Source organism: Strix aluco, chromosome 6, assembly GCF_031877795.1.
Source record: "Strix aluco isolate bStrAlu1 chromosome 6, bStrAlu1.hap1, whole genome shotgun sequence".
Classification (NCBI taxonomy): domain Eukaryota; kingdom Metazoa; phylum Chordata; class Aves; order Strigiformes; family Strigidae; genus Strix; species Strix aluco.
Window position 1 is genome coordinate 25,087,595 of NC_133936.1, and position 24,821 is coordinate 25,112,415.

The window sequence follows — 24,821 nt, forward strand, 5'->3', positions numbered from 1 at the left end:
CATAAGTAGTTGTGCCGTCTACACAGGACAGATGTATATCTGATAATTCAGCAGTTTGGGGATATTGCATCTTAAAGTGACAAAGTTACTGAAAACAGTTCTTCAAGAACTTTACTCAACCTCTGAAGCAGGTAGAGCTGTGTCAATTAAGAATACCTTGAAATAGCATTGTCATACCTATGACAGAAAATGCAGAATATCTTATTAGGAAAGTATGGTCTTTGAATAAAAGAAAGATTCAAACAACAATGGCCAAAAGCATATATGACAAAACCCTTTGGAGATACAAAAAGACCATATTTAACTTTCCAAATTTTGCATCCCATACACTACCAAACTTACTTTAATATCTGAGGAATAGTTACAATGTTAGGAAACTATTTGTGTATGTTTTTTATATTTGCTACATATTCTATTTCTACATTTTATAACGCAATATGAAAAAAATCTGTGAGATTGCAAGGTCTATAAAGAACAACAAAAATTTTCTCCAAATAATAAATAACAAATAAAATAAAGCAACAGCCAAGAAAATTCCAAAGATCTATAAAAATTCTGACCCCTAGGCCTAGATTGTTGACAAGGGATCATCACAGCTTCACCCCTTCATCCAGCTTTCTGTCCAAAAGACACTAAGAATACTAGGCTAATAGACTTCATAGAGTCATATAATCATTTAGGTTGGAACAGGCCTTTAAAATCATCAAGTCCAACTGTTAACCTAGCACTATCAAGTCCACCAATAAACCACGTCCCTAAGGACCGCATCTACACATTTTTTAAATATGTCCACGGATGATGACTCAACCACTTCCCTGGGCAGCCTGTTCCAATGCTTGACAACCCTTTCAGTGAAGAAATTTTTCCTAATCTCCAATCCAAACCTCCCCTGAAGCAACTTGAGGCCATTTCCTCTTGTCCTATTATTTGTTAGTTGGGAGAAGAGATCAACACCCACCTCCTTCCAGGCAGTTGTAGAGAGCAGTAAGGTCTCTCCTCAGTCTCCTTTTCTCCAGACTGAAAAACTCCAGTTTTCTCAGCCACTGCTCATAGCACTTGTCCTCTAGGCCCTTCACCAGCTTTGTTGTCCTTCTTTGGACATGCTCCAGCACCTCAATGCTCTTCCTGTAGAACTTTTCCTCACTACTGCCGAGTACAGGGGGACGATCACTTCCCTAGTCCTGCTGGCCACACTATTTCTGATACAAGCTAGGATGCTGTTGGCTTTCTTGGTCACCTGGGCACACTGCTGGCTCATGCTCAGTCGGCTCTCAAACAGCACCCCCAGGTCTTTCCTGCCAGGCAGCTTTCCAGTCACTCTTCCACAGGCCTGTAGCACTGCATGGGGTTGCTGTGACCCAAGTGCAGGACCCAGCACTGAACCTTGTTGAACCTCATACAATTGGCCTCGGTCCATTGATCCAGCCTGTCCAGATCCCTCTGTAGAGCCTTCCTACCCTCAAGCAGATCAACACTCCCACCCAACTTGGTGGCGTCTGAAAACTTACTGAGCGTGCACTCAATCCCCTTGTACAGATCATTGATAAAGATATTAATGAGAACTGGCCGCAACACTGAGCCCTGGGGAACACCACTTGTGACTGGCCACCAACTGGATTTAACTCTATTCACCACAACTCTTTGGGGTCAGCCATCCAGTCCGTTTTTTACCCAGCAAAGAGTATGCCCATCCAAGCCATAAGCCAGTTTCTCCAGGAGAATGATGTGGGAAACTGTGCCAAAGGCTTTACTAAACTCTGTGTAGACAACATCCACAGCCCTTCCCTCAACCACTAAGTGGGCCACGTTGTCGTTGAAGGAGATCAGGTTAGTCAAGCAGGACCTGCCTTTCATAAACTGAGGCTGACTGGGCCTGATTGCCTGATCATCCCATACATGCTGTGTGATGGCACTCAAGATGATCTGCTCCATAACCTTCCCCAGCACTGAGGTCAGGCTGACAGGCCTGTAGTTCCCCGGATCCTTCTTTCTGCACTTCTTGTAAACGGGCATCACATTTGCTAAACTCCGGTCAACTGGGACCTCCCCAGTTAGCCAGAACTGCTGATAAATGATTGAAAGTGGCTTGGTGAGCACCTTCACCAGCTTCCTCAGTACCCTTGGGTGGATTCCATCTGGCCCCATAGACTTGTGTGTGTGTCTCTAAGTGGTGTAGCAGGTCACTAACCTTTTCCCCTTGGATTATGCAGGCTTCACTCTGCTTCCTATCCCTGTCTTCCAGCTCAGGGGGCTGGGTACCCAGGCAAGGAAAGCATTAAGTACCTCAGCCTTTTCTTCATCCTTTGTCACTACGTTTCTCCCTGCATCCAATAAAGGATGGAGATTCTCCTTAGCCCTCCTTTTGTTGCCAATGCATTTACAGAAACATTTTTTATTGTCTTACAGCAGTAGTCAGATTAAGTTCTAGTTGGGCTTTTGCCCTTCTAATTTACTTCCTGTTTTTCCTGAGTTCCAGCCAAAGCTTTCTATTCAGCCAGGCCCGTTTTCTTCCCCACCGCCTCATCTTTCAGCACATGGGGATGGCCTGCTCCTGCACCTTTAAGATTTCCTTCTTGAAGAATGCCCAGCCTTCCTGGACTCCTTTGCTCTTCAGGACTACCTCCTAACATGAGGGAGAAATGGCTACGGTAGGCAAAAGGACACAGGAAGTGCTCCCAGTGTTCTGCTAACTTAAACATACCAATAAATCCACAAATTGCAGTTAACTGTTAACAGATGAAACATATACTGTGATGAAACATATACTGCTCACTTATTAAATTTCAGTGTAATAGCTTATATTTCAACTTTAAATGTGAACTATTAATGAAATAAAAAACAAACAAGTAGCTCTAGAACTAAATACCAAGTCTTCTGTGGGCTTAACCAGGAACACAAGTGAAAAATAAATCTGATTACCATACTTTTACAGAATTTAGTATGTAGCAAGCAAAATTATTTTCAAGAGCTACATGAAAAAAAGAAAGGATTTGGCATCACAAAGACTTAAATTTTCAAAATTAAATGGAACTTCACAGTTTATAAACCATCACATATCTGCCAACCATGCATCCCATAGCATAGTAAGTTAGTCTTCCTGTTGGAAGCTTTTCTACATAAACATGAAGTTTCTCATTAAATTGCTTTTACTTTTGGAGTAATAAGAAATTAAGTTTTTTATTTTTGTGAATAGGCACTATATAAAAGTAAATGAGCATACGAAATATACATAATTCTGATATTCTTGAATCCTGCTCATGCTTTATATTAAGTGATAAGAAAGGAAAGAAGAAATACTGCAAATGCCCTTTTTACAGTCTCACTTAAAAAAAGGATAAGCAATCACTGAAGTGCATATATTAGCTAAATTCTAACGAGAAGACTAATGAGACTGTTAAATTTTAAGTCTAATGATCTTTGTTTTTCTTTGCATCCGAGTGATTGCTTCTTCCAACATGAGATCAAAGTCTTCACCAGATACATGTACTTCCTTCCCACCTTTAAAGCTTTGTAAGAGCAAATCACTCGGTAATATGCTTAAAAACCTAATTTCTTGCCCATCTAAAAAATTATTTGGAACCAATTCCTCCTGGATTTCACAAAGCAGAATTCAGTGCATGAGACTCCTAACTAAGAAACGTGCAAATTCTGAGAAAATAGCTCGTTTTCACTTTCTTACATTCTTCTCTCCTGGATTTAAGATATAAATATATATCATCACAGCTGGTTACATTTAAATATTTCCTCAAGTATTAAAAGAATCTTTTTCCCGTTCCTAGGGGGACAAGGATGCACAGAAACAGACCTTCTTCCTTTCTGTCCCTCTCTACACTATTTTAAAAGTCATCGTGTTCAAGAGAGGAGGAAAATGAAGGGAGACCTGACAGCATTAGGAAAAGTCAGTGCACTGGTGACCAGCTCTCCACAACAGTTCTAGTATTTGGTGAATATGGCTAGTGTTTCCGGATGGGAGAATAATTAGTATTCCCAGACTCACTGTTTTCATATTCTGGTTTGAGGAGAGAAAATGGGTAAGGAAAGAAAGCCCACAGGTTTAGGTCAAGAGAAATGAGATATCAAAGGATGTTAGGGGCATCCTCCCACTTATCAGTATACTGATGTACAAAAATATATTTTATCTAGCAGGTGTTCCCGATTCTTTTTTAGCACAAAGAGTCAGAGAGGAACACTACTTCACAAGACAGATACTATTTACAGAGGCATCTTGTAAATACATAAACAGGTTAATTATTGTTTAATGATAGATTTTCTATTGCTTTGGAACAGTTGGAACAAATGAACAAGACAACAAAACAGAGAAGCAGCTACCTAATGTTGCAGAAAATTTTTCAAGAAATTGATCAATTTAAACTACCACCATAACTGGATCCCAAATATTTAAAAAAAAAAAAAAAAAAACAACCAAAAACCCCAACACTTTCTTCTGCTTGTTTACCCATGATTTTCCCAAATAATCCCCAAACCCCCAAAACTGCCCCAACACAACACAAACAACCTCCACATAAAACAATTTCCTAACTATGTCAGTAATACATATCTAATTACAAAACTCCTGCCAAATAGACTATATTCAGAAGAGATTCTGAAAACATTGTTAAAAAACCCTTTTATTTTCATGGTTTTAAAGAAATATCATATCCTTTGGGAGGAAACATATTCTGTTTCTCTGAAGGTGATGTTCACTGTTAACATGCTACTAATCTTGTCTTTCTTCCAAGATTTCCTATCCTCCAATACAAGGAGCAAGAAGGAGTTCAGTTAAAAATCTAGTTCATTGAAAAGAATGATTGAAAATAAGATCAAAATGACCATTAACAACAGAACTAACAGAAGCTGGAATTTGAAATAACTGTAAAATAAACGCAACTGTTATTTTTGGTTTTATTAAATTTGTACTCACAGAACTTAGACTAAAAGAAAACTAAAGCCGTTGTAAAAAAAGCAATAGAATTTAATTAATTTCTGAAGTTATTCTTCTTGAGGAATAATGGAGTTTTTCACTTACCAATTTAGCCTCAGACTGCACTGGCTGTGGGGAGGAAGGCCCTGGGATTCCTGGGATACTAGGCACCATGGTGACAGGTCTAACAAGCTGACCAGATAAAGTATAAAAATGAAGAAAACCTGAGTATGTTATCATAATAGAGAGCATATGACAGCACTACCCTCCGAAGCCAAAACAGCTTTCAAGCTGCTTAAAACTAAGTTCTATGCTGCACTTATGCAAATCTGCTCCACTTTCAAATTAATATAGCATCATGCTTACTTACTGGAACTGCAGCAGGGACATGCACATTAGAATTTGTGATAGATGCAGGAATAGCAACAGGCATGGTTTGTCCATTAGGAAGATGTAACAGCAGAGGAAAAGGACCTGGAACTGGACTGAAAAAGGAATGAACTATATAAAAGAAAACTTATCCAGAGAAGAGAACAAGTTTACACATTACTTTAAATTGGTTTGTTTGTTTACAGTTGTAATACAGTATTTATTTGGAGATCAAAAATATGAACTTAGTGATGTGGAGAACATGGAATTATATTTCACGTGTAGTGAAAGTTGTGTGTTTCATATGTAGTACAGCACCACATTACACCAAAGCATCTCAAATTTGTATGTTAACTGCAGAAACAGTAACTAGAAAGTAAACAAGACAAAGTATTTTCAAACTCTGTAAGAAAACATTTTACTAAGTTTTATGTAACTTACACTATTGGTCTGTTAGAGGATGGAGCCTGGGTAATAACAGTACTAGACGTTGGTGATGGTATTGCCTGCTGAATAATGACGCTTGAGTCAGAACTTGTAAGCAGTACATTAGGAACCTGTAGCGATGCTGGACGAACTATTGTTGATGTAGGCTGTGCGGTCTGCTGCAGCGAAACTTCCTGAGGAAAACCAAAGACTAATCAGTTTGTAAAATACAATTACAGACCATTAATTCCAACTGTTAAATGAACATAGTTTGATGGAACAAATTAGAATTTCTACAGCATTATGCAAGTAGAATCAGTTATACAATTAAAAACATTCAAAAAACCTCCTTTGGATGAATCATTTAAACCATCAAAGTGAAACTGTTCCAACAACAGTGATTTTAGTTTTATGACAAAGCCTGGCTCAATTTATGCTAAGGCTACTATTACTTATAATTCAGTTTTGATCAGGTATTACTTTTTTTTTTTTCCCCAAGAAACCCATGGTGCTATCAGCACCATCATGTCTACCTGCACTCTGAATAAGGAAAACATATTACGGTGTCCTGATGTAAATTTCAGTTTCAGTCCACTGTTCCAGATTTCAACAAGAGAAACAAGAGTTTTATGGTTCAGTAAAAAGGGGAAAAAAAAAAAAAAATCTTTTTTATGCCTTTATCCCTTACCCATGTACTTCTCTTAACTAGAGTGTTAAGTTAAAAATACTTGGGAGTGTTACATTCATAGCTTTGCAAAAATATATGCATATCCTGATGCAGAAGAAATTATTTGAGCACAGAAATTAAATTTTCTTAGTTGCAAGTAAATAGTAGAGAGGATTGACTATAGTTCTTAGCTTAGCAATCAGGTAAAGTACATTATCAATCACTATGTAGTACCTGCATTTGCTGTTTCTGAAAACCTAGAAATGCCTTATTGTAACCAATGCTTGCCTTGTCAGGAAACCCTTGATATTGTCAGACTTCAGATTTACATTCAGCCAGGATTTTTCAATGTTATTTCTTCTTTTGACACTAGCTATCGCATCAATGGCACATAAAACTACACTCTGAAGACCAGCAGACTTTAGTTGCTCCACTATTAAAACCATAATTCAAAGAGAGCATCTCACACCTGTGTCGTATAGGCTACAATGATTACCATTTGCTCTCAATTAAGCTTAAGTTTTTAAAATTAATCCACAAAGCTTTAAGTAGTAAGGTCTTAGCTGTCTTACAGATTTCTTTTTACACATCCATTGCAAAATGTGTGCGCCCCTCTGAGTGCTTCATAGAACTGTAAGTGGGCTGGCAAACTGGGCTTTAAAAAAGGGAGGACTTTAGATGATGAAATTTTCTCCCTTCAAAAGCTCAGAGGCTAGATTTGTCATCAGGGTTCATTAGTTTGTTCAGGCTTTTCCTCAAGGGATCCAAAAGACTATTTACAGTGAATGAGTTTTTGAAGAATAACAGTGAGCCGTACTGAGGAAAGCAAGAATTATTTCTTTAGTATCAATCTGGTGTATTTATAAACATTATAATATTTGAACACAGCACCTAGAATTACAGATGAGCATTCAGTCAAAAGAAGAAAACATCCAGTATGAAATTGCAGAAACAGGAAAAAAAAATTGGGAAGAGTTGACTAACGCATATTCTTAGGACAGGATTAAACACTCCTTTGCAAATAAGAAATTTTGTAAAACAGCTATACAGATCTTATTCAGCAAGAAGAGTCACAGGGAAAACAAAGAAGACTAAACTGCTTGACTGTGGGAAATTAGAGGAAAGCATAAGGGGAGAATACTTGCCCTGATAATCTTTTGGCAATGGTGAATTCAGAAATTAATACCGTGTCATTCTTCACTGGTTTCAGCTTCATCCTCTCCTGCCTGCTGTTTGCCACTATTACCTGTCTCATTACTGTGAGCAAGGAGCAACTAGAAAGTCCATTCCCACTGTAGGGATCTGACACAGGAACACCCATGTTTGCTCTTAACAGCCAAAAGACGGGTAAGAGCTCTTTTTCCTGTTCTTCCTTTCACCTGAAACATCCTCCTACATGGCAACCACATTTATATATAAAAGTATATGTATAAATATAAATTTAGATATATGAACACTGCAGAATAAATAGCTATGGCAAAGTAATTCTGATTTCCATAAAAAGGGGAAAAAGTTCGCTAACAGCAGCCATGGAGCCATGTATATAGCTTTAACGCAAAGATATAAACTAACCAGACATGCACACATTCTCAACAACAGTAATGCCGTAACAGCCCCTTCTGTACTGGTTTGTGCTAGTGGCTTCTGTAAGTACTGTGTGGATGGAGAAATAGCTACCAAAACACAGAAGGCCGAGAAGCACAGAGAGGCAGTGTGTGAAAGTCCCTCAAGAATGGGTAAGCTCCAGAGAAAACCAGCCCTGTTGAATTTGCAACGATTCATAAACTCAGAACACTAGCTGAATCTGTATGCTAGCATGAACATGCTGTACAATTCAGACAACATCCAAAGCCACGGTGGTTACTATATGCGAACAAAGACTACAGGATTATATATACACTTGATGAAAAAATGGATCCCTTAAAGGACTTCCATAGAATCATAGGATGGTTGGAGTTGGAAGTGACCCTTAAAAATCATCTAGTCCAACCTTTCTGCCAGGCGCAGGGACATCTTTCACTCGATCAAGTTGCTCAGAGCCCCATCCACCTGGCCTTGAAAACTTTCTGAACATCTACTGAGAAGTCACTGGCATGTCAGTACAGCCTTCCACCAAGCAGCTGGGATTTGCCTCCCAGCTGTTGCTGCAACCAGATAACTATCTGTAAGTTACAGCACTCTGAATACTTATTGGCTATTAATAACAACAGCTTAATTAATGGGTGTTCTAATAAATATTGACTGTAAAACTGCATCTCCCTGGCTTGATCCCCTACTAGGAAAAAGGCAATTTGCAACTTTCTGACAAAGTGCTCTATGGAAACCTGATTTCAGCAACAGTCATAAGATTAATGCATAAAATTCTGACATGACTCTATAAAATTCTGAAAACAGAAACCTCACATGGACACAATTATTTCTGTGTGTTATTAAAGACGGCATTTGAGCTTTGTTTATAAGATCAGAAATGATCCTCAACCATTAACGCATTTACTGATGAGTGTGTTTATACAGTTGAAACCAAAGTATTTTCAATTTCCTCTTCTTACACTAACTTGCTCTGTGCTACACTGAAAAATGCGTGCATGTGCTAGTTACTGCAACAACGTGGGAACAACACAAACTGCAGATTTAAGAAGTATGGATCTAAAGGAAATTGACATTTTTTTAGCATATAAAAACAAAACCATAGGCACATCAGTCTGAAAGAAGATACTAATTGATCATCAAAGCATTGCACTAATGAAGTATAAATTCTGTCTGAAATAAAATAGTTTGTAAATATATTCTGCTAAAGAACGAGAAAGAGAGAGGTGAATTTGCAAGCATGAGATTAAGCCAAAGTGATCTTTCCTTTACCCACATCTACAAGAAAGAAGTTTAACCTATTCAAAGATATTAGAGACTTATTGAAAGGACCCCTCCAACTCTATTATTGAAAGTAAAACCCACTGAACTGGAAAATATTTTATAGAAGAGGATAGTTACTTTATTTAAGAAGTGTTTTCAGATATGCATATTTGCAAGTATTTTGTATCTAAAGGCAAATACGACGCAATAACTTCCTAATGCTATCTATGAATACACAGAATTCTTTATACAGAAATGTAGCCAGAACTAATACAGTAATTGATTATTACTGTAAGAAAACAATTGGTTTTAAAATAATTAAATTAGGCAATTAGCTATCTGACAACAACCAAGCAACTTGTGAAACTGTTGAGGGTCACCGTTTAAAGTCCTGTTAATAAGCAACTATAATGAATTTGAAAGCTCTCAAAGAATAAGTTAGGTTTCACTTACTTATTATTTTAAGGCTAAAAGGCTTTATATACTTCTACTGATATCGTGGTCTATTCAGAGCAGAATATCAACTATTATTGAAGCCCAATAGAACTGAGGGAACTCTCGGAGAACTAGGAAAAGAATTAAGCATAATTTTTTTAAGAGCATCTAAGAAATTCCTCTGACAGCTACAAGAACTTGCACATACATTGACAGGCTGTAATCACTTAAGGCTACTGAAATATATTCAGCCAGTGAAATGGTTAGTGGCATATATATATTAAAACCAGCTACGCCCTGGAAAAAAAACAACCTTCCCTCCTTCAATACATCTACAGAAGGAGAATATAAAAATCTAACTGAGAAAACAGCAACACTCTGCTCACATTTCTCAACTTCTGCAGGCCACATTCAGCAGCAGCACACTCCAAGCAGCACCCTCATCCTTGCTCAGCTTGTCTCTACAATCAGACATCAGAACAGCATTGAGCAGCAGCAGCTTTTCACTTCAGCACTGTTACAGTGACAACACTGAAATCACATCATGAATGAGACAAGTTTATAAGTACTGCCAAGCATTGAGATATAATTTTCACTTGTAATGATGCTAATGAGATACTGAACCACTACTGTATAAAGATATTGTCTCCTGCCAAAATTAGAGTAAGTATTTGCAGTGAAAAAACTAACCTCTGAAATAAAGAAGAAATAAAATGAAGATGACTTAATATTTGGACTATGATCTGCTTAATCTAAGCAGCTCTTTACATGTATTCCTTTAAACCACTTTTACTATTTTTGAGACTACGTGATTGCCTTGATTACTTATGATTACTCATCCTTGCTAACTAACAAAACTCAGCAAAGCTTTGTAAATACAAATCTGAATCAAAACTCTCTTAAGTTTCTGTCACACACTTAAGGCTTTTCTCACACTGGTGCCTCTTGGCAGGGTAAGAGAAGGGGTGCAAGTTGAAACCAGAGAGGTTCAGACTGGATCCAAACAAAAACACTTTCACCACAAGGACAGCCTGACACTGGAACTAGAAAAAAGGCTGACTAGAACAACCATATTGCTTTTTTATGTTCTGCTCCTAATATTTTTATTTATTGAAGTAGGAATAGAAATAATTTCACTGATTTTGCTTTGTGTTCTTCAAGAGAACTGCACACGATGAAAACACTGCAAGTCACATATTGAAGTTATCTTACTATTAAGCTATTTCTTTCTTCTTTAGAACAATAGTTCTAGAACTGATTTGACTGCAACATCCTCTAGTGATAGACAATACCTCAGTCTTGTATGAGTATTAAAGTAAACACTAAATAAGCAAATGCCTAAGATCACCACTTTTAAATATACTGCTATAGCTTAAAGAGTATAAAATTTGAAACAAAATTATCTGGTGCTTAGTTTTGAAGACAGCCCATTCATCCCTGTACATTTTTGTAGAACATCCCCTGCTGTTCTACAAAACAATTTATGGTAGAACATAGGATAAACATAAAAACGTATGCATGAAGAGGCACAAACTGTTAGTATTATTGACCAAAAAAAAAAAAAAAAAAATCAAAGAAACTGAACGTTCTTAACCTTTTTATGAATAATGATGCATAAAACAGGATAAAAAGCCTCTTTAGCCTTTTCTAACACAGCATGAACATTAAATTTTATTTCCTTCCTAGCTTTACTGGATGGCCAGTGTGAGGCAAAGAAATAATTGCAATGAGCAAAGCTAACTAAAGAATTAAACAAATGAATTATATATCCACAGAAATATGGCAAACGAAAATTCTTTACCTTTCAACCAACTAAGGAGTGTGGCTATCATCATGTACAACAAATGGATCATCAGAAGATTCGAAAAATAATTCCAAAAAGAAAAAAAGGGTCTGACCTTTTCATCATTGGTAGTAGACTCTGGATGAGGTAAAGGACTATCTTGATGAGTTGTCTCTACAACAGAAGGTTCTTCAATTTTATTTCTTATAATTGGTGTTGCGAGAGGAGACAGATCTAGAGGCATCTAAGAGCAACAGTGTAAAAATTACTCAATATCTAAAAAATTAAAATACGCAAGAAAAGGTAAAAACTAAAGAGAAATATCAGTCTTATAACAGTGGAGAGATGCTGATGTTTGGAAGATCTCAATGCAGATGCATTACCAAACCTATTTTTCCAATAACTGCATGAACACCAATCTTCAGTAATGCTTTGTCTTTCAACACCAATGCCAGACTAAGTATTTTCTTCTTGAGAATTAAAAAACACTCGTCAAGTTTTCCTTTCCCGAGAGTCACAGGAAAATTATAGCTGAGGAAGGACTGTGCTACACAAGAGTTAGTTAAAATAATGCATTATCCTTCTATAAATTATTATATGACATGCCACAAAGCACAAAATGCTAACTACATTTCCAAATTAAGAAAGCTACTGTGGACAATTAATTTCAAACTTCTTGCAGCAAATAATTATTGAAAAAGCAAGTTTATTATATTAATACACAGATAAAATCCACCAGGACGTCAGAAATGCCACAAGAAAATAAAGTCACAAAAATACTTAAAGCAATACTATAGTTTTGAAAGCCTATACTACTGCATAGTCTGCTGTACAAATACTTTTGGAAGAAACTTCCCCCAAAGCTCATCTATTTACGTTTTTCCAGATGCTTTTTTCAATTCAATTCCTAGCTTTCCTATGGAATGTAGTACTTATGGGCAGGGAACACTGTTAAAAGTAGAATCTCTTTTCATACTGCATCTGAATATGAAATACTACAGAAAAAACCTGAACTATCCACCCCCTAGAAAGTGTGCTATTATGCTGAATTTTTCCACCCCTTGCCATGATTGCTTATCTATATAATTAACCAGAAATATGGCAGCATTGTGTTTCTTCTCATAACACATAGGGCAGCTTGGAAAACTAGTATCAATTAAAGAAAATGTTAAAATGTTTAAAATATTTTGCAATACCTATAACCTCCTCCAAGGGAGTGGTGAATCACACAGAAGATAAAATATTTGTAAATTCAGAATTGGTATTACCATATGTAGTGTTTTAAGAAGAGTTAGCATACACCAGTTAAAAAAAATTCAAAAAATCATGAGTTGGTATAGTTGAGGTAACAAAGCAAGGGTGAAGCTTTGTCAGGAACGGATAATAATCCATCCTATTCACAAATACCTATTAAAATCTTTACTGAAACAAAGAAAATGCAGATACTGATTCTGTAAAATCTGTATACGTAAGTATAAAAATATATTTTTTTATCACTGCCTATGGAAGTCAACCAGGTAATCAAGCAAAGGCAAAATTATTCAAAGGGGACATTGAACAAAATTCATTTGAAGAAGTGTTTAAAAGTTTGGGCCCCTAACCAGTTATGACTGGGAAGTATTAAAATAAATAGAAAAAAACACATTTAAATGTATGGGAAGTTCCTCATAAAAAGATGAAGTTGCTAGACAGATACAGTCCACATTTTTCTTACATTTCAATCTGTACGTTAAAAAAAAGTAATGCTTAGGTTGTGATCAATAATTTCTAGGCAAAAGTGATTTCAACACATAGTGAATATAATTATAACCAAATTACTGACACTTCTTTAAATTTAGTCCGTATTTAACTCTCATTATCATGACTATTGATTCTTCAAGTAACATCGGCATTTCAAAACTAATCAAAATCATTGTTCCATACTATACTTTTCACATGGGTTTCTCGCAAATGCTTTTCTTTTTGCAAAAACTCTTTACTTTTCAGACTTATTTTTTTGCTTATTAAGGGCCTAATGGATTTTCAATCAAAGATAATCATTAACTTCAACATATACAGACTAGAATTCAGACAAACTCAATGTGTCCCATTAATTTTGCATAGTTAGCATGGACAATCAGGTAAACTAACCTTCAGAAGAGTAATCTTAGATTTGTATTCTCTCCATACAACATATAAGCAGCTGGCAAATGATTATTGGTATAGTTTAAAGAAGGCAATATATAAACCTAAAGTTTGCTTTTTAAAATGGAATTTCTGATATGAAAAAATAGCAGCTCTGAAAAGAGAAAGTTTTTGGACATACTTTCTTAATGTCATCTTCAGAAGCCTTTTTAAACTCATTTTCAAAAGGACTTGCTAATTCATTGAATAAGCCAACTTCTTCACAGTTCTTCAGGAATCGAGTTGGTGTTGGTGTCTGATCTGAAATGAAGTGTATAAAAACCCCACAATTTGATTTTTAAAATACCATTTATGAACCTACTTATCGTAAATATTTTTCAGCATGAAAGCAAACAGAAAGAGACGACATGGTTAAGAACTCTCTTATGCAGGCTTGCAAGCAGGCTCCTTTCTGCCTTGCAGGGAGGCCAACCAGAAGGCACACTCCACCTGCTGGAGACAAGCAAATGAAGTCCGCAAACCATTAAGCCCCTTGCAGTTTTGGAGGGTATCAAAGCATTCTTCTGCCTGTGTCCAGAAACCAGAGGGAGATCTTCTCAAGTGCCTAGACTAGCAAGCAGATCACTTTAGTGAGCAAGCAGGCTCTGTTTTCAAATAAAGATAAGGCCTACATGAAGGCTTTAATTTAAAAAAAAGGCAAGAAAAAAAATGCACAGCTCACAGTTTGCTTCTTTCTTCTCATACTGTGAAATCAGTAGTGATTACTTTCAAGTGCATGGAACTTCTAGAAGGAAGTGAACTGTGACATTGTACACAAGATCATACTGACTCCTATGATGCCTGTACAGTCAAGATGGAATCATAAGACTTGTGGTATCTGGATGACTACTGCAGGAAGCAGTTTCCAAAACATCTTTCTGTAAAGTATTTGGTACTGTGTGAATTCCCTCTATTTCACTATTATTACCAGGTCAAAATTAACCACATTTGCCACAAAGTTACCTGCATTTAAAATACTGTAAAGTGGCCTTATGTGCACCTTACATTTATGACTAACAGTTCACACACTGGAATGTGGCTGCAAAGAGGCAGATGCTGCCATGGTTTAATTCTCAAACACCCGATTATTTGACAGGTCCCCTTTCTTACAGTATAATTGCTGAGAACCACGTTTAGAATTTTAAAATGTGAAACTGCTGGTTTAAGAGCAACAATTTTTTTTGTCTGCTCATCCTAACAAATTAGCCACTTATAAGGGGAAAAAAAAAATATCCAGAAAATGTCCAAAAGCCTTTGTGAAGTTCATTTAGCCTGTTCCACCACTGACAAAAACCAGTCTGACTACAACTTTAGAATAATTAGCATGTGCTATCTTCATTCAAGAACTTTAAAATGTATAATGCAATCGATCATCCATTGGTGATTACTTCTGATCCTGGACAAACAAAAAAAATTTAGTTACAACTGACCAAGGGTATGTAATGAATTCAGAGGTGGAAATACAGTAAAAGTATTTTCAATGTAAGCTAAAATTAAACCAAAAATTTTCTCTTTTTTTTCCTACTATCCCATTTAAAGAATAATAATTACCAATTCATTCTTCTAATGTCAACATAGTATGTAAAAAACACTACATATTTTAAAATTTGAGCAACAACTAATATCAGTGCACAATTAAAACTTTAAATACAGTTTAATATTGTTACAGATCCTGTTAGGCACAGTCTTTATTAGTCTGTGTTCTTACTGAATGCTTATTGCACAATTTAATCAATTATTAAAGTATTGATAATTGAAAAATATTTAAATTATATAGCAGATCCAACTAAAAGTTACTTACGGAGAATAATACTGGCTTCAATTTCTGAAAAGCTAAATATGTAAGGATGCCTAAAGGCACACTGCAGACAACTATAGTGAAGAAAATATTTCATATTGTCTTAATGTAAGTCTATGCATTATGTTCAGAAAATACATAAAAGGTATGCCCATTCCAGCAGAAAAGTGAATAAACTAGTTATAAAAGTATATACTAACCAGCCACAATGACACTATCATTACGAGCCGGACCAAATTTCAGTGTCATCTCATGTTTATGTTTATGGACAGCCAAATGATCCTCATTGGTAAAACGCTGCAGCAGAAAGTTTTAAGAAATAGTTGTAATTTTGTGTGTGAACAAAGTAAATGCAATTTTATAGAAAGTAATTTTTACAACATGTAAAATTATCATTACTACATTAACAGACAACCCTCTTAAGCAGATGTATCTTGTTCCTTGGTCAATAGTACCAAGCAGAAATATTATAAAACTCAAGTTATGTTCATCGTAACTAAATGGTAATGATACCAGGGAAATGGTAGTATAAATGCCCACATTCATCAAAAAGTCCAAGATAAAATTTCAGCATGCTGCACACTTCATCAGCTGTTAGCAAACAGCCATTTGCTATACTAATGAATCTTGACAATGTTTAGTAATTGATTACTACTATTTGATTTCTGTATTGTATTATCACAATAATGAGAATTGATCTGTATCACAAACACAGACTTCACTGTATTTAATAGTGTAAAATTAAAATAAACTATAGCTCCTGCCTCTGGCCATGTAATATATGAGAGGCAGATACAATGGGAAACACTGGAACAACGTCAGAAAACGGAAAAGCTGTGAATGAACTAAACCCATTAACATTTTAAAAACCTCTCAAGTTTTCAGAAGTATGCTCATTTTGTGCATACTTCCCCCCAGATTTGGGGTATGTTCCATAAAAAAAAAAATTCAGTAAGCAGACAAACTAGGTGCTGTAAAATAGATATTCTTACTTTTACTAACTTGAAATTTGCTATGCACCGGTAATTGTGGGTAAAAGTTAGTGTTTCAATTGAGATAATCTAACAAAATGTTTCCCAAGATGCAGGTTTCCTAAAAAGAACACATTTTTACAGAACATTCGAATTCTTACTTTTCTTTGTGAACATTTGAGTCCCAAATTATGTTTCTGATTATTCCTCAATAATTTAAGTCACTCCACATATATCTTGTAACAGATACACAGCAAGTCTCATCTCTCAGAAAACAATACAGAAAGCTTAGCTGACGTCAGAGTATAGTTATCCAGAATATTTCTGTGAGAAAGGACAAGTATATATGGAGCTGAGAAGGAAATTAAAAATGCAGGATCACTTAAAGACAGGGCGATACAGGCCGGGCACTTTTTTTCTTAGAACTCCATTGCCAAGGGTTCCATATGCCCAGCTCTCCATAGCTCCTGTGCCTTATCTCTAGATACATCATAGGCCAGGAACTTTGGTGTTCTATCACACTAATATACTTAAGTACATCTTTCTGTCCCCACTATGTGATGGACAGGCTCCTCCAGAAGGAACAGGATCTCCAGATCCTGACACCCTCTATCTGTTCTATAGTATGAGCTGGCATCTGGAGAAACCTTCACCATTTTCAGGGACATGGACTTCTCTCTTCTCCTTCATTGGAATCAAGGACAGCTGTAGCCTCATGATGAGACTTCTATGAGATTCAGTTGCCAAAACATTTCTGACAGAGCTTACATTGAAACGAGATTCAAATAGGATGGGGACAAACATGCTGCTTGGGAGAAGACAGTCCTCTTCTATTACTTTTGATGTCTCTGAACATATTAGACATAATAAGAAATCTTAGTCCCTTCCTGCTTTAAATACAGAAGGCTCCATTAACATAACATTAACACTGTCATCAAAAACTAAGTTTGCAGAATAAAAGTGAAAATATTTAACTCAAAATTCAAATAAATCCAAGTGCACCAATACAATTAAAAAATACAGCTTGTTTAAGAAATCAACTCTACATAAAGGCAGCAGAGAATATAACAAAAAAATTCAGCTTAAGAAATGAATTCTATCTATAGGATGCAGGGATGTCCATCTCACGCAGAAGATAATGCAAATTCATTTATTTTCAGGTTATTAAAAGTGTTAGGACACCTTCCTTTTAAACAATCATCTGCTAAAACACTCAATATTTTTACTTTTCTGCTCACATTCAGCTCTATATCTACTAATACATTAAAACTGTATTAGGAATTGAAATAGTGTGGCATGCACACCGTTAGCGTCTTCCTATACACAAAAATATACATAAATAAAAATGATGCCATTAAATATTTGCAGTCACCATAGTTGTGAAGATTAGTACCAAGTAAACTTCACAATGAGCTCCCCACTAACACGGAAATATTCTGAAAAATACAGGTTGCCTGATACAAATTAGGATGTTTCTTGATTTATTTTTTTGTTAATGAAAGCAAATAAAATGGGGCTAACAAATGAAATTTTTTTCAGGTCAGAAAGGGTAATTGAATTAGTTTTTTTTCTATGGATAGCATTTTCTGAATAAACACATGAAATGCTGCAAATTCTTGCCATCACCTGCTTTTCAGCAAAACACAGATATTTTCTACCAATTATAATAAATTCCCTTTTCTTTGATCTCTAAAAATACATTTCACTGTTTTACCTTTATTTGATCAATGTTAATAGCTTCAAGTCAGACCATTACCTGGCCACATCCAGGGGCAGTGCATAAAAAGGGTTTGTCATCACTCATATTCCACAGGTCGTTGTGCTACCTGTATTAAAATGAGAATGGAACAAATTTTACAAATATTGCAACAAATTATCAATACAACAACATCCACATGGTATTTCAATACCCTATGGGTAAGAATTTCTGCCTTCTGACTATGCTAAGAATCTAAATACCCGGGATTCAAGTAAATTCTGGATTCCAAGCTCTGTCAGGAAGGTACACAAACCCCAACAGAGACATAGTAGCTTTTGAACATACATCTCAATTAGAAAGGCAAGTATTTGTATTTAACATGAGTAATTGCAAAAAGTATCTGAAAACATAGTTAAGAGAGCTTGTTACTGAATTAAAAATTCATTGTAATAATCATCCAATTCCCACAATTAAAAAAAAAAGAACAAAGCAGCAGACAATATCAAATAGTCAAGGATATAGTGCCAGCAGATGAGAAAAAGTGGTTGATTCCTTAGTCTTTTCATAATCTTTAAAGCTCGTCCTTAAAGGTAAGTTAGCAGATAGCCCTTTATGTAAACTGTTACAAATTTAACTACAAAAACATGTACTTTAGTAATGTTTCATCTATACAACTAAGTTACCAACAGGCTAAGAAATAATTAAGAAGTAATAGATATCAATTATATTTTGTGCTGTTTTACATACTCACCACACATACTAAACACATACCTGCCAGATTTCACATATAAACCTGTTTCATAGGGAAACTATCATATCCTCCTTTTCATGGCAATGAACTGTAATTGAAAGAAAATTTTAATTACTATGCATATTAAACATGTAATAATACACGATTTTGTAAAGATAAATGATATCATGCCCACTATTCACCCATGAAACACAACAGTTTTTCAAAGAAATATTTTACTTCAGTACATCCACTAATTAGTTATGCCTTCTCTCAGACAGAAAGAGATGCTTCTACTCTCTCATCCTGCAAGCACAGAACAAATATCACAAGGTAGCATCACGCTGCTTCACAAGGAGAAAGAGGGACACACACAGGATTGAGCCAACCTGTGCTGGACAATGCATGAAACTAGTATGAGGATGCTGTGACATCAATGACAAAAAATAATAAAGTTCTGGTACAATGAACATATAAAATCAAGATATTGTTGTTACATCACTAAACCCAACAGTGATGAGTAACTAATCTCAACACTAAAGTTACCTCATTTTAAGGTCAAGTAACAGGGCTGAGGGTGGGGGGAGGAGGGGAAGGAGGACGAAATTAGCCAGGAGATGACAAGCACTCTCAACCCATCTGTGGCTTTACCCTGGAGGAAATACATTCATCTTTAAATATGAGTATTTGTATGGAGATCTAGCAATGTTAGTTCTGAACACTGCTCAGCTTGATGAAGCAAACAAAGATGAATAAAGATGTCTTTATGGTTAAAGATCAGAAGCAGAATAAATTCATCTCTCCCGCAGCAGGCTGGTCATGAAAAGTTACAATGCTTCTGAAACTGCCTAACCATCCTAAGAATGTATACTTCTAGTACACCATTTAGTACTAGACACAAGACAGATCAAGCAAGCATAAGCAAATCATTTTAAGACTTAATACCTCAGAGGATCTGTAGGGAACACGTTACCTGATCCTTTTGTCTGCATCTGTACAGTAAAACACTACTGTATAGACTTTCTGGATGTTACTTCAAGAAGAAGGAGATCCCAGTGCCCTTGGTCATGGACACCGAATAGCAAAGAAGCAAAACATGGAATGGAGGAGATTCCAAAGTGTCACTTCTAAATATATACGTTCAACAGAATGAGGATACTGAGCTGAGATCGCAAGCCAAGAAGTGATGAACGGCTGCCAGAAACTTTAGAGTCTTTGGCACCGACTACTCAGGGAAACATTTATGTCCCAAAGAAAGGATGCCAAAGCAAATCAGGGCTGGAGATTGTTCTGCTGTTCTTTGCAAAGAGTTCATAACCTGTCTCAAGTTTCTGAAGGGATGAAATATTTCTTGAACTGTTTAAACTATGAACTTGGTACTGTCACCAATAAAGAGTATTAACAAGGCTATGGGCAAGTCTGAATGCTGATGACTAAGGCTTCAGCGTAAAAAAACATGGCCCTTATCAATGAAGCTTTAGGATTACATCCTTGTATTATTTGGAACTTCAACAGACACTTAAAAGCTATCTCATGAGCTTCCTTGTTCAGCAATGCAACACTCTTTTTTTTTTTAAATGCAGATTCAAAACTAATGGAGTCAGTCTCCTTCAGATCTCAAAAGGAGTTTGCTTTGTTAAATCTTGATCATGAGGCACCATATAGTTACATATGGCTACAATACGCACATATATATTATGAGCAGAAGAGTTATATCCGTACTAGAAATGTCTGAAGGTGTAAGAAACGATTCTGGGGTTCTTTATCCAAAGGATTAATATTTTGATTAACAAAAGTGCATGTAGGGCATTTTTTCTACTCTATTACTACAGCTTGTTGTTGATCTTTAACAAGTGCATAGTATCAGCCATAAAATCTACTCCATCCATACTGTTAGTATTTTTCTTAGGTCATAAGCTGTAAAGATAAATTTTGCAAGTCTGCTTGTTTTCTCTTTTAAAGCAATATTACCAAAACACATATTTGCATATGAAGTCATTATCTGATTCCATGTTCTGGTTTGTGAAGCCTGTGAATTTTGAATGCCTGATTTATAAACTAAAAATCAATCCTCATGAAAAAGAAAAAAAACTGTTGTCCTCCTGGCAAACTTACTGGAAAACATGTTGGAGATATATTCATTTCCTGATCTTTGTAATATTATTTGACTGCAGGCCACAAGGAATTTTGTGAGGTAATGCCTTGTAAAGGGATTCCAGCTAACATCTGAGGGGAAAAAAAAAGTATCCTGAAGCACTGAAATTTTTGCACTTAAAAGAGAAAAGTTCACTCATGCATTCCACCAAGACCTCGGACACTATAAATCTAAACAGAAACTGGATCTGACAGGATGGGAAAACAAATGGCTCACATTCGTTAGTGTAGCCAAATTGGTAAGGATTGTATTTACCTATTACAAAGACACAATGCAAAGCCTGCACCTAGAAAGAAATAACTCCATGTAACAGTGCAGGCTGAGCGCCAACTGGCTGTCAAGCAGCTTTGGGACAGAACCTGTAACTCCTGATGGACAACAAACTGAACACAATTCAGCATCATGTCACTTGCAGCATTGAAAGCTAACAGCCTACAGGGCTGAATTAGCAAGAGCATAGCAACCCGACGAAGGGAAGTGATTGTTCTTCTTTATCTAGTACTCATGAGGCTACAGCTTGAGTGCTGTGTCCAGTTTTGAACCCCTCAAGACATGACAAACTGGAGAGAAACCAGCAGGGGCCCTACCAAAATAGTCAGGAGGAATCAGGAGTATACAAGAGGAGTACCAGGAAGCAAAGTTTGTTCAGCATGGAGAAGGAAGGCTAAGGAAGGATCTACTTGCTGTCTTACACTACCTGATGTATTGTTATAAAGACAGATCCAGACTCTGGGTAGCGTACAAAAGGATGAAATGCAGCATTCACAAGCCACACCAAGAAAGCTAAAAGCAAGTATAAGGGAAGAGGGGGAAAAAAAAAAAAAAATAAATAAAAAAAAATCACACAGTGAGGGCAGGTGAACACTGGAACGGGTTGCCCAGTGAGGCTGTGAAATCTCCATCCTTGGAGATATTCAAAATTTGAGTGGATGAAATTCTGAGCAATCCAAAATAAGTCTGAAATTTGAAGTATACCATAAAGACGTCATAGCTAGAAACAGAGGTGAACAACAGCAAAAGACAATCCAAACTTGGATAATGTTCTGACAGCTTTAGAAGACTTAGCATGGTTAACTTTACAGCCCAACAGCTAAAACTGTTGCTGCTAGGGAAAACAAACAACCAAACCCCATCTTTTGCCTCCTCTTTTCCTTCTGGATTGTCTGTTGCCTGACAGGAATTACAAGACTAAACACACAGAAAGCAAATTTTCAGAAAAGAAGTTTGTGATTCCATGCTAATTTCAAAAGGCTATTGGAAACCTACTGTTCTAAAGAAAGAATTTAGAAAATACTCTTCCCCTGAAAACCAAAATAGCAACTTAAACACCATCTTGACAAAGTATTATTCACCTGACCAGATGAGAAATGAAATACGCAAACCACTAACCTGACTGCTAGAGATGAATTACAGACACCTTGGTTTGTTACCCAGGCAACAGCAAACACCTTGTCCCATAGAAAAAAGACGGTTCCTGAAGCAATTCAATCTGAATGTGAAACTCCAGCCTTATCTCTTCAGATAAACTGAAGAGTTCAGTGAAATGATTCTTACTACAGTCCACTGAACTGCAACTTTCTTCTACAAGTCTTCCAACCCTAAATTCCTTTCAGTAGCATAAAGAAACCCATACACAGTTACACCGAGAAATAGGATCAGAGCTGAACATGGAAAAAACATGAAATAATCTCAGCAGTATAATCAATTTTGGTACTTAAATCAGAAAGTAATCTCACTTTTTTGGTGTTTGCTCCGTACTTTCAATGCAAAGGGTTAAATACTTTCACATCACACCTATTTAAAATGTCATAAGCCTCTTTTATCACTTTTGGAAAGCAAACAATACAGTCAAATATATAAATAAGTACATATACATGTTTAAAATATATATAATATGGAGAAATAAAAACACATTTGCAAGCAATTTACTAACATTTAGTACAGTGTGCTTATTTAACAAATAAAGATGTTTCTATAAAACATCACACTAACGTTTATCTAAATGTGCTACAAAAATAACTTCAACAATTATTTGTATTAATAAGACTTTAATTAAACCTCGTAGTTACACTTTCTGGAAACTATTACTACATACTCTGAGGCTTGCTTCTAAAATATCTTCCTGCAGACAATTTGTAAAAGAATAGAGTCATACACTGACTTAAGGAATGTCTTGTTGGTTTATTTTACTGGTAAAGGTTCTTCTGCTTTCTCTTAATCCCCTACAGATAGGAGTACAGAAAACACAACTGACACCTCAAATCGATTTTTTTTCTATTAAACATTTAAATAGCTGTTTAAAATGTATGCATATTGACAACCCTTGCAAAAACCTCTCCAAATTTGCTGAGAAAAATCATTCTTCACACATACCTAGTAAAGATTCATCAGACTTGTAGCTAAAGCCTCCAAACACTTCACCTGTATAAAGCATGCTGTATGCCAAAAGACCTCTATGCACTAACCTGCTCATGGGCTGCACAGTCTTACCCTGCAGCTACTTATTCTAAGCACTGTTAGCAATACAAAGACTGCCCTCCTGTAATGTCAGGGCTAACACAAACAGAATGAAAGAAAATAGCCTGAACTGAACACAGAAAAGACTGACAACAATTAAAAAACCACAAACAAAAAAAACCCACCACACAAAAAAAACCCTGAACTTAACTTTTCAATGTCAGCATTCCTCTCCTGGCCAACATGCAAGAAGAGATGCACATTCTCACAGGTGTGTCACCCCCCTAAACTGGACAGTCCACAGAGGGTAATCTGACAGTTTGCCAACTACAGTAGTAGCTGATTTATCTCCTACTGCTTACATGGGATGCAAACCCAAGTTTTGCAGCTAGACTGACCACTCGCATGTGGCTTCAACTCAAGAAACATCTGTACATTCTGGTTCCAAAAAAATGAAAGCTGGACAAAAACTGTATGGCCTCATTGAGACAAATCAGAATGATAGTAGTCCATCAGCATCAAGTCTCCCCTGGGTCTATACATTACAAAGTGCTTAAGTTACAGTATCAATGATGTATTTTCCTATGGAAGTTTTCATTTCCTCAAGACTGATCACATCTATTCAACATTTCCTTTTATTCTTTACATTTGATCTGGGATTGTGCCCCTTTTTACCGCAACATACAAACCCTCACTGTATACAGAATTGTTAACTCTTAGTAAGCATTTCTGTAGACCTCATCATAGTGTGTAATTCCTTTAGGCAGTGTAAGATTTTTAAGATATTACTTTGAAGCTTAATTTTATAATAGGAAACCAAAGCATAAAATGGCAAGGTCAAAATTTTTCAAAGTCTTTATCAACTTCAAGAGTTCTGCTTCAGGTACATACTTTTTCAAAGTAAAGTGGACTGAATATATTTGCCACAGTAAAGAATAATATTCTCTTAATGGTTACCTGAAGAGTTGAATTTAGTGTTTTGCTTGGCTTCATACAAGAATTTTAAGACATCCTTCTTTAGATGAGGAAAAAAATAAAAGGTAACTATTTTTGCTTTCCAATTTTCAACATTTCAAAATTAAAAGAGATGGCTTTCTCATGCAACCAAACAAATCAACATAAATCTAAATGAACAGGGCACCTTTTATACTTTCAATACTTGCATACAGCATTGCACAGCAGAAATTTTAATCAGCTCCCACATTTAAGTCTATCTTAATTTCCACAATTTTCTATAGAGGCAGACTTTCAAGTTTTGTTTTCAGTAAAAATCAGAAGTTAGCATGTAGAATACAGCACTTTATAAGAAATAACATAAATAAATAAAATTAAAAAAAAAATTACTGTTCCACTTACCTGGAGGGACTGGAACAGCTCTTTTTTCAGTTTCCTATAAA

General features: G+C 36.0%; 1 protein-coding gene across 5 annotated transcripts in view; it reads right to left on the reverse strand.

The window, feature by feature from the left end:
• The window catches only part of ATF2 (activating transcription factor 2), a 52,027-nt gene that overhangs the window by 24,086 nt on the left and 3,120 nt on the right, over positions 1-24,821 (reverse strand). For 3 of the 5 annotated variants that reach the window (XR_012623803.1, XM_074829158.1, XM_074829159.1), the window contains exons 2-10: positions 24,781-24,814; positions 18,854-18,921; positions 18,140-18,209; positions 15,613-15,709; positions 13,757-13,875; positions 11,567-11,695; positions 5,732-5,910; positions 5,292-5,406; positions 5,027-5,113 (exon numbers count right to left, since the gene is read on the reverse strand). Coding sequence is in view for 4 of the 5 variants with exons in the window: in XM_074829158.1 (XP_074685259.1) it covers positions 5,027-5,113; positions 5,292-5,406; positions 5,732-5,910; positions 11,567-11,695; positions 13,757-13,875; positions 15,613-15,709; positions 18,140-18,187 (774 nt within the window). In the remaining variant the exon portion in view is untranslated. The remainder of the gene's footprint in view (positions 1-5,026; positions 5,114-5,291; positions 5,407-5,731; positions 5,911-11,566; positions 11,696-13,756; positions 13,876-15,612; positions 15,710-18,139; positions 18,210-18,853; positions 18,922-24,780; positions 24,815-24,821) is intronic. The other 2 variants (XM_074829161.1, XM_074829160.1) reach the window with 2 other exon arrangements.